Source organism: Oncorhynchus kisutch, linkage group LG8 (assembly GCF_002021735.2).
Source record: "Oncorhynchus kisutch isolate 150728-3 linkage group LG8, Okis_V2, whole genome shotgun sequence".
In the NCBI taxonomy this organism is placed as follows: domain Eukaryota; kingdom Metazoa; phylum Chordata; class Actinopteri; order Salmoniformes; family Salmonidae; genus Oncorhynchus; species Oncorhynchus kisutch.
Window position 1 is genome coordinate 42,355,823 of NC_034181.2, and position 11,009 is coordinate 42,366,831.

Below are 11,009 nucleotides of genomic sequence, written 5' to 3' on the forward strand. Positions count from 1 at the left end.
CCAAAGAAACATTAACCACATTTTCCCACTACCATTGAGTCTTGGCTCAACACCTGCATCGGAACATGCAGATTCAAGCAAACAGGTTGAAAACAGAGAATAAGAGATCTTATGACCTTATTGTTCCGCTTCTTAAATTATTAAATAAAATACATTTTCACAAAAAATAATAGATTATCTTATAGTAAAGAAATACAATGTTTTAGGGTTTTTAAGTAACTTTTTTATTTTCTATTATGGTGACAGTTTCCTCATACAAAACAGTACAGTTGAACCACGAAGGCAGCGATTCTTAAACCCATCCCTATCTGAAAGGATATGCTTCTTTTGAGAAACACTGCTCACTAGATAGGCCCTCTTACGCAAGGAAAATATCACTCTTTAAACAAGCCTTATCAATGTAAAAACACAACAACATTGTATAAATGTAAAAAAGCACAAATGAATGATTTCACTCATTTAGCATTTTGTCTGCTCAATAAGCAGTCAGAATATAGTTCTTTAAAGTCAAATAAAAGCTGGATTTTATTATTAATTGTAATTTAATTAAATAATTGAATTAAGATACAAAATACTATGTTAAAAAACGTACTCTAATTTCTTAAAAATATATATACTACGCTTCATTACACACATGACAACATACTAAATATTATTTTGGATAATGATACATATTTAGAACTCATGGTCATGCATATTTAATAATAAAATATTTTGATAGGTTTGATATTTAGTTCAATATTTTGTGTAAATCAAATACAGTTGTGTAATTTCCCACTATGACAGATAATGCAGGGCAACATTCATTAAACAATCTACATTTTAACCATCATGATCGACCTTAAAGGTGTCCTATCCTTAATTTTCTGAAAACCTTAATTTAATCTTTATTCAAGTGTCTGCAGTGTGTAGCTCCCACAATCATCAAAAGTAAAATGTGATATTAATTTAAATGTTAAGGAGGGAAACACGATATACTCAATTTAAATGTTCTGCAATTAATGTCATAATTAGCTATTGAAGTGTAAATCTATGGCTCACAATATTTAAGCATTTAAAAAATAAAGCAGGAAAAAAATTTAAGGAACACAAATTAAATCTGAGACCACAATGGGGTGTAAAATCCTTGTTGTTCCCAGCCCACTACAACTCTATCCATACTGGGGCATATCCTTTCAGTGAATGGGTCTACTGGTGCTGGGTCTACTTCCCAGGTTCCTGTTGTGCAGCAGGAGAGAGAGCGCACAGCAGTACACCATGCTCTTCACGATCATCACTGTGTAAACCAGAGAGGCCAGGTTGAGACTGCATGTCGACTGGAAGGAATCTGGGGAATAGAAAATAGTATAGGCAGGGATTTTAGCCAATGGTTTTATTTTAATATAGTCCAGTATTCTTTTGTTTTTTGTTTACTGTCATCTTGTTTCTTTCCATTTTTATTCATGAGTTTGTTGGTATTTGCTCAGTCCTATTACTCTGTTTGTGTTGTATTCTGTTGTTTCTGTATAAAAAATGGAAAATGTCAATAAAATATTGGTCCGATTTGAATCGATCCATTTGCACTATGCGCCACGAAGATGTAATTTACAATTTAGCCAACATATGCAGCGTTTACTGTGAATACGGTCTCCACAAACAATGGAACTTTGAGGGTTTTTAGATTAACTAGACTTGTTACCAGCGCTGTCTCTCCGTAGGTCAAGAGATTTTCAACTTTTCTCTTTATATTACTTCCTTGCTTTGCCTTTGGATGTGGCTTGGCAAAGTGACATTCTTGCTACACACCTCAAATTTACCGTAAATAATGCAACTGTTGAATAATGCAACTTCACCATAAACACAGTGCCTTCGGAAAGTATTCACACCCCATGACTTTTTCCACAATTTGTTATGTTACAGGGCTGTGACTATCATGACATTTTCTCAGCCGTTTATTGTCATTCAAAAGACTGCCAGTCTCACGGTAATTGACCGTAATTAACATAAACATGTTAAGGATCTCCAGGCTTCCACGCATACAAACCACATACAATCCGCTGATGCAGGCCTTTGGAATATCAACAGTTAAAAAAGTATAACAATTTAATTTAACATACCATCACAATAAATCCATTATTTATTTTAGACAGGCCTAAAGAAACATGATATGAAGAAAATGTATTTCAGAAGAACAGAATATGAGTTGGCCTAGGCTACTGTATGTTATCTGGCTTTGAGCCATGCCATGTGCTGGAGGTTTGTTCACTTAGCAAATAAGACCTGTGACATTATTTGTTTTAGGCTACATGATTTTATCTCAATAAAATAGAAAGGATATTTTTCCCATTCCAGAGCAAGCGTGCATATGAAGTGACTATGTTGAGCGTAAAAGTGATCGTTTGAAACAGGTCCTGTTTTAGAGTAATTTGGCAACTTTAGTTGTGAATGATACAAACCTTAGAAAGCAAAAAAATAATATGGGCTGCATGATGCGACTATAGGCTATTGGTCATTTGAGAAAGTAGAAAAAAAGCTTGTGCTCTGTTCCTTGCCTCAGGCTGCACATGCTGTTCTCTCATCAAGTGATCATATTTTCACCCCATCAGACCATTCTCAATTTAATCTTGTCTTTACTAATATGTACAATTAGTTTAGATTTATAATGGTTTTATCAAATGGTCAGGAAAAGAGTCAGGGGGAAAAATACATGTGATCTGCATCTTCTCAAATAGTGGAGGATGACTTTCCACTGGTTTGTTTTTCAATCATGCTGGGTTGGATACTCCGGTTTTGTAGCAGAGCATGTGAGTATTATGAACAGCTGAGAAATAAATATAGTAGCAGCTGGGATCCTCCTTCTTTTTAGTGGCAACCTTCAAAACTCTGCTTTTACACGGGATTTCATATAGAAATGTCTGGGCTTATAAGAACACTATTTTCCCTCCACGCATCAACCACTGTTTGAGCATGCAGCCTCTCACTGAATGACAGGTAATATTCCACTCAAACCCTGTTCCTGCTGCAAACCAGTGCTTAATTTGGGAACCAAAGTGAAATCTGTTCTGGAACATCAATGATAACATGTTTTCACAACAGAACATATTTCATTCAACTGTTGACAGCCGCTCTCTCTGTGCGCTTGAGAAACGCATGAAGGACAGAGAGGAGGATATTGAAAAGCTCAGTGGTGAGATATTCTGTAGTTAAAGGTAATGTGTCAGCCTATTAATGGTGAAAATACATTGAATTTTTTTTTTTTTACACGGCTATTCAAAATAAAATACTAATTCACTATAATTGTAGGCTAACTCTATAAGCTGCCCTGCAAAATCCTATTTCTCTCCCAGACTCATGCATAGAAAGTTTGGAGCATAGCATAAGTTAATTAGTCCATCCAGTATACATAATAATACAGTCGAAACTCAAACAAATTACAATTTGTTTATTATTCGAGTATAGGCTAGACCAGTTTACCGAACTTTTTACAGTCCCGTATCCCTTCAAACATTCAATCTCCAGCTGCGTACCCCCTCTATCACCAGGGTCAGTGCACTCTCAAATATACACACCATATGATGCATTTATTAAACATAAGAATGAGTGTGAGTTTTTGTCACAACCCGGCTTGTGGGAAGTGACAAAGAGCTCTTTTAGGACCAGGGCAAAAATAATAATATAATAATAATAAATAATCTTGCTCTTTATTTAGCCATCTTACGTAAAAAAAACATTTGTTTATGGAAAATTATTAATAACTCACTACAGGTTAATCAGAAGGGTGTGCTTGAAAGGATTCACATTGCTCTGCAATGTTGGGTTGTATTGGAGAGAGTCTCAGTCTTAAATAATTTTCTGTGCTTGTATTTTGTTTTCATGCTAGTGATGGCTGAGAATCCACTCACACATAGGTACGTGGTTGCAAAGGGCATCAGTGTCTTAACAGTGCGATTTGCCAAGGCAGGATACTCTGATTGCAGCCCTATCCAGAATTCTGGCAGTGGCTTCTGATTAAATTCAATTTTCACTGAACCGCTTGTTGCAATTTTGATGAGGCTCTCTTGTTCAGATATCGGTAACTGGACTGGAGGCAGTGCATGAAAGAGATAACAAATCCAGTTGTTTGTTCCATCTGTTTTGTGAAAGTACCTACGTAATTAAGCACCCAACTCACGGAGGTGCTTCGCTAAATCACATTTGTCATTGTCCATAAGCTTGAGTTCATTTGCACACAAAAAATCATACAATTATGGAAAGACCTGTGTGTTGTCCTTGTTAATGCAGACAGAGAAGAGCTCCAACTTCTTAATCATAGCCTCAAATTTGTCCCGCACATTGAATAAAGAGGAGAGTCCCTGTAATCCTAGATTCAGATCATTCAGGAAAGAAAAACATCACCCAGATAGTCCAGTCGTGTGAGAAACTCGTCATCCTCCACAATAGTATGGGGCTTGCCTGTCATAGCCACTCAGTAGCTCACCATATAAGACGCTTCTATCCCCTTATGAATGGTATCTGTTGCTTTTATACATGTCCAACTACTCGAAAGTCGTCTTAATTCTCGCTCAAAAAACTCCTGTGGCTTATTTTTGGCATGTTTTGTTTCTAAATGTCTGTGCAACAGTGAAGGTTTCATCGAGTTGTGAGATAGTACTTTTGCATATAACACACTGTGGCTGAGGAAAGGCACTACTCCCAATATAAGTGAACCCCACATCAATGTAGTTCTCATCATTTTTGCGCCTCTTCGATGGTCCAACGTCCCTGTCTGTTGTGCTTTCCCAGGTAAGGGGGCAGTGGCTCTTCGGCTGCATCAGATTCACAACTTTCGGTGTCCATGCTAGCTGGGCTAACAAAAAATTACTGATGCTAGCATTGGATGTGCCCGTGGAAGTAGAACAACTTGTGTTGTCAACAGGTGTAGGTGTAGTACTGCTGGTGGTAGCAGTACTACCAGTAGAGCTGTTATGTGTCTCTATGGATGCAGGCCTTACTTTTTTAACCATTAATCAATTTTCAAGCAAACAGAATGAGCAGCAGCTACGTTTGGCTACATACAGACCGTTAGTGGAATTCCCGCAAGAGAGTAACGGTTCATGTGATTGGATATTAATTATTTGACTAGGCTACATGTTTTTGACTGTTACGGATACAGTTATCCTGTGTGTGTGTATCCTGTGTGTGTGTTTCTTTTCTCTCGTTCTTCCCTCACAGGTGAAAATCATCACTCCCCAATCAGTCAACAATCAATCATCAATCAGAAGACACACCTCTACCTATTTCCTACCCTATCACAGTTCCTTCCCCATGGTTTAAAAACCCCATCATTTGTTTGCTCTAGAGCTAGCTCAATCTCTCTGTAAATGCCATGTCTGTAGGTCTCTGTGTTTCACTCTCGCTTTGTGTCTTAACCTCTCTTTTGTTTGAGCACCTCATAGCACTTTGTCATCACCTGTGAGTATTGTTTTTGGTTATGGTGTTTGTGTTTGATTGCTGGTGGGAAAAGGGGAAACCAAGACAAGTCGCCCATGGGCATACACTACCCGTAGGTGAACTTTGTTAAATACACTAGTTAGAACTGGGTGGACCACCCACTGTATTTTTGGTTAGTTAGCTGTTAAAGTAGGCTAGTCTAGCTTAGGGGTGTTTTTGTATATTTGTTTCTTTCCTTGGGTCCAGCTCAGCCCCTTTTCCTGCTCCCCCCCATTACCGTGTGTTTATAAATAAACCTGGAGTTTGACGGTAGATTTCTGTTGTCGTGGTTATTTCGTTCACACTTTTACTTTGTCACAATAATAATTTGCATGAGATATGTTACGGGTCTCATTACCATCCCCCCTAGACTGTCGGGCCAAAAGGGATTCGTAACATTGACATTGTGTTTTTATTTCGCTGTACACTAGATGGATACATTTTATTTTTGGCAGTGAAACGAGGATACTCAGGTGAGAAAAAACACTTACCCAAATGTATATCCACGTTGTAAAATATAAACGACGATGTGAATCACATTTTTATTTGGCGTACCACTGATGGCATTGCAGTACGCGGACCCCAGTTTGGGAATACCTGAGCTAGACCAATTATGTACCAAAGACATCTTAAATCAGTTTTTATATATTTCTGCTGTGCATAATGTGCAGTAGGCTATGTATTGTACTACAACACAATTCAGTTGTTTTTGTGGGTGCTTAGGCTCATATATATAGGCATATTCTTATGCATAAGCTCTACAATGCATATGGATGTTTTTAATTAATAGTCAGCTTAGAACACGCTGTCCATTTCGTTGTTATAGGCTTTGAAACAACATCCAAAATCGCCATGTTTTGCACTCCGTTTCAACCAATCGTCGAACTTCTATTTTTCAAATGGATCATCACAGTGAGGTGAGCTTTAAAAGCACAATACTGTTTTGATGTTGTGTTTGATGTGATTTCCGATTGCATTTGCATTGATGTCCGAGTGGTTACAGGGGCAATAGAGCCAGCCATTAGTGACCTGATGGTAGTTAGCGAGTTGGGTATTGCCAATGCATGTCTAGAGTGCATAAGAGTAGCTTTTGTGACGCAACGGTCATGTGAAACTTTACTGCGGTCATGACTCATGACTGCCTTTGTGGCAGTAATAGCATGAATTTAAAATGGATTAAATTGAGTTTGTTGCCACTGGCCTACAGACAAGACTTCATAATGTCAAAGAGGAATGATGTTCTTTGAAATTATTTAAAAATGAAAAGCTGAAATGTCTTGAGTCAATATGTATTCAACCCATTTGTTGTGGAAAGCCTAAATAATTAATAATTTGCATCACTGAAGAATTTCAAACAGATTCAACCACAAAGACCAGGGAGTTTATCCAATACCTTGCAAAGAAGGGCACCTATTGGTAAATGGGTAAAAAAAAAGTGTAGTTATTAATTACACTATGGATGGTGTATAAATTCACCCAGTTACAACAAAGATGTGTCCTTCCTAACTCAGTCGCCGGAGAGGATGAAAACCGCTCAGGGATTTCACCATGAGGCCAATGGTGACTTTAAAACAGTTCCAGAGTTTTAATGGCTTTAAAGAGAACTGAGGATGGATCAGCAACATTGTAGTTACTCCACAATACTTACCCAATTGTCAGAGTAAAAAGAAAGAATGTACAGAATTAAGATATTCCAAAACATGCATCGTGTTTGCAACAAGTTGCTAATGTAAAGCTGCAAAAGAATTGGCAAAGCAATTCACTTTTTATCCCGAATACACAGTGTTATGTTTGGGGCAAATCCAATAGAACACATTACTGAGTACCACTCCATATTTTTAAGCATTGTGGTACCTGCATCATGTTATAAGTATGCTTGTAATTGCTAAGGACAGGAGTTTTTCAGAACAAAAAATACATGGAGTTGAGTTATGCACAGGCAAAATCCTAGAGGAAAACCTGGTTCAGTCTGCTTTCGACCAGACATTGGATGAATTCGCCTTTCAGCAGGACAATAACCTAAAACATGGTTCCAAATCTCCACTGGGGTTGCTTACATAGAAGACAGTGAATGTTCCTGAGTGGCCGAGTTACAGTTTTGACTTAAATCTGCTTAAAGAATCTATGGCAATACCTGAAAATAGTTGTGTGGCAATGATCAACAACCAATTTTGATGAAGCTTGAAGAATTTTGAAAAGAATAATGGGCAAATGTTGCACAATCCAAGTGTGGGAAGCTCTTAGAAACGTACCCAGAAAAAAGGTGTTGTATTGACTCAGGGGTTTGAATGCTAATCAAGGTATATTAGTGCCATATGTTCCATTATTTTTTTGGGACCAATGTTGAACATTTTCTTCCACTTTGACATTACAGATTAGTTGGTGTAGATCCTTGACATAAAAATTACAATTAAATCAATTTTAATCCCACTTTATAACCCAACATGTGTAAAATACTTTCTGAATGCACTGTAAATCTGTTCATTGATCCAGCCACTCATGTATATATATTTTTTCTTTTTAAATTTTTGTTTTTGAATATACCCCAACCCTGCATGAAATCCACATAAATTTTACCGTTTGTAGCCTGCAGAGCAGTTGGTGCAGCCTTTGTGGACGGAGGAGCTTCAGTTGGATCCTCTGAGTATGAGATGGAAAAAGCATTATCAGAGAATTATCTACCGTCAGACATAATTAATACAACAATATCAGCCATGACATATCTCTGTTTCTGCAGTTATTGCCAGGTTTGGCGTTTTTGTTGGAGATTATGTTGGGGAGAATAGTTACGCAAAAAAAGGTGATTACAAAACCAACTACACAACATTCCTATGCAATTAACAAGTGTAAGTCCACATTACTATGTACATTATTTGTTTTACTTTGAGAAGGTGATATGCCATTTTTAGATGCTTGAACACATGATACTCATGTAAATATATCACATAAACATACAAGTATACTAAACATTAGGAACACCTTTATAATATTGAGTTACACCCCCCTCTAAAAGGTGTTGAAAGTGTTCCACAGGGATTCTAGCCCATGTTGACTCCAATGCTTCCCACAGTTGTCAAGTTGGCTGGATGTCCTTTGGGTGGACCATTCTTGATACACACGGGAGTGTAAAAAACCCTGCAGCGTTGCAGTTCTTGACACAAACCGTTGAGCCTAGCAGCTACTTCCATACCAAGTTCAAAGGCACTTACATCTTTTGTTTGTCCATTCACCCTATGAATGGCAGACATACAAAATCCATGCCTCAAGGCTTAAAATCCTTCAATAACCTGTCTCCTCACCTTGATCTACACTGATTGAAGTGGATTTAACAAGTCCCATCAATAAGGGATCATAGGATTCTCCTGGTCAGTCTATGTTGTGGAAAGAGCAGGTGTTCTTAATGTTTTGGATACATTATTTTTGTGTTTGAATTGACTCCAACCCTGCATTAAATACACATCAATCTTACCACAGGTAACATGCAGAGTGGTTGGTGCAGCCATGGTGGTTGGAGGAGCTTCAGTTGGTTCCTCTGAGAATGACATGGAAAAATATCACATTAAATCATATTTATCAGAGCATTTATGTAGGCTAAATGTCACAGATAATAGTTATTCAAAAAAGGTGATTTGTTTCAACTTGAGATATTAACTTGCGAAACTATGCAATTACCAATTTGTATGGACTTTCTTCTTTACTTTGAAAAGGTAATATGCCATTTTTTACATGGTTGAATACATGATAGCTTACTTATAAATATATTCAATTCATACATATTACATGAATAATGATGTATGAAAAATATAACACATGCTAATGTCAAACTATTTAAATTACTGGCTTTACCTTTTGGTATGTCAACATCTTGAGGGCCCCCTTTATGCTCCACAGAACAGATGTATTTGTTCTTGTACGTCTTCTCTTTATCAATGATGATCATACTTGTCGTCCGCCCTTCCTCCCTCTGCACCAGCTCTTCCATCTCTGCTTTGGGCACCTCCATTGTTCGGACGTTTGTATCCACCATCTTCCATGAAATCTTGACCACGTCTGGAAACATGTCTCTAGCCAGACATAGCAGGGTGGTTTTCCTGTTCGGCTCAGGTTTGGACACTTGGTAGACCGTCACTATTGGTTTTTGTACATGATTGTCTGATTTTAAAGAGACACAAGAACATTTACAGTCTTGAAATGGACATCACACTCAAGGTTTCATACTTCAGATGTAGTCTGTTGTCAAGATGAATTGTGATGTACCACACCATTTGTCGTATATCCAGCTTACTGTCTATATTCCATTAAACAATCAATTACATACATAAATTACATGTACCAACTCATTCTATTTTTCATATCAACTGTCCTTCCTGGAATATCGTAATTCGATATCACTGAATCAATACGATTATTAGCTAAGTAAACAGTCAAACATTCATACCCCATATAAAATTACTTTACATTTATATCACACATTTAACTGAGGGTGTATATCTCTAAGATTATAGCATGCAATATACTGCAAATTGTGCATGTGGCTTTATTGAAAGTAATTGCAAACTCTCCAAAATATATTTCTTTATTTTCTAACGTGAGTTGATCACACACAGTGCATATTTGCGAAGCGATACTTCAGGATGTTCCCTCAATTATTTGGGCAATTGATTAGACATATTAATTATTCATTATTAATGTCTATTGCCAAAAATCAGAGGAATGGATCTCTTACCTGTCACATGAAGTCTTATACCAGAGCCAAATAAAAGTACATACACAGTGAAAATTCCCTTGACAAAAAGTAGTCCTCATTGTGTCTTGTCAGGGCTTGTGTTAACTGGACAATTAACTGTACGATGGTTGACCAGTTAAGATAATTTAATTTTCCCCATAATAAGGTATAATAATAATAAGGTATAAGTTCCAAGGATATCATCCCTAATAATCCTTAAAGATGCACTGTGCAGAAATTGCTCTGCTATATCCTGGCTACTAAAATTCTAAAAGTTTGCCTAATTTCAGTTTATGTGACAAAAAAATCAAGTATAGTGTGGAGAATCATTGTTCCATCTAAACCGCTGTAAAATATTTTTCATTACCAAAAATATTGTATCAGTTGTATGAAGCTGGTGTACAAAACCGAAAGTAAAAGAAGCAAAAAGAAAACGTAAGCATGGGAAGCAAAGAAAAGGTGCACATAGAACAGATCTACCCCAACTTAGACTTGCATTCAATCAGAATTACTGGTCTATAACTCACAATTCTATGTGCATTTTGTCAGGTCATCCATAAGTTACATATTGCAGCTTTAAGAGGCTAACCTTTGTGTTTAACTTAGCTAACATATGGAATTGTTGGAAGATGGTATGTATGGCCTCTTTAGGTACCAAAATATTTACAGCACCAGTCAAAAGTTTGGACACACCTACTCATTCCAGGGTTTTTCTTTAATTTTACAACTTTCTGCATTGTAGAATAATAGTGAAGCCATCAAACTATGAAAAAGCTGTAGTCAAGGCAAATGGTGGCTACTTTGAAAAATCTAAAATATATTTGGATTTGTTTAA

At 37.0% G+C, this 11,009-nt stretch overlaps 1 protein-coding gene across 1 annotated transcript; it reads right to left on the reverse strand.

Annotated features, from left to right (window-relative positions):
- Positions 1 to 200: 200 nt before the first annotated feature.
- On the reverse strand, positions 201 to 10,392 carry LOC109895635 (uncharacterized). Its single transcript, XM_031830406.1, has 5 exons — positions 10,175 to 10,392; positions 9,295 to 9,600; positions 8,918 to 8,980; positions 8,026 to 8,088; positions 201 to 1,327 (listed from the first exon to the last, which is right to left on the reverse strand). The coding sequence occupies exons 2-5, from the start codon at positions 9,506 to 9,508 to the stop codon at positions 1,176 to 1,178; spliced, it is 492 nt and encodes a 163-aa protein (XP_031686266.1). The 5' UTR covers positions 9,509 to 9,600; positions 10,175 to 10,392; the 3' UTR covers positions 201 to 1,175.
- Positions 10,393 to 11,009: the final 617 nt, after the last annotated feature.

Excerpts from the sequence above, each read along its gene's own strand:
- LOC109895635 (XM_031830406.1), bottom strand. The coding sequence starts at position 9,508 with ATGTTTCCAGACGTGGTCAAGATTTCATGGAAGATGGTGGATACAAAC. Across the intron at positions 8,981-9,294 it reads AGATGTTGACATACCAAAAG|AGGAACCAACTGAAGCTCCT; the intron begins GTAAAGCCAGTA and ends TGTCATTCTCAG. Across the intron at positions 8,089-8,917 it reads CACTCTGCATGTTACCTGTG|AGGATCCAACTGAAGCTCCT; the intron begins GTAAGATTGATG and ends TCTCATACTCAG.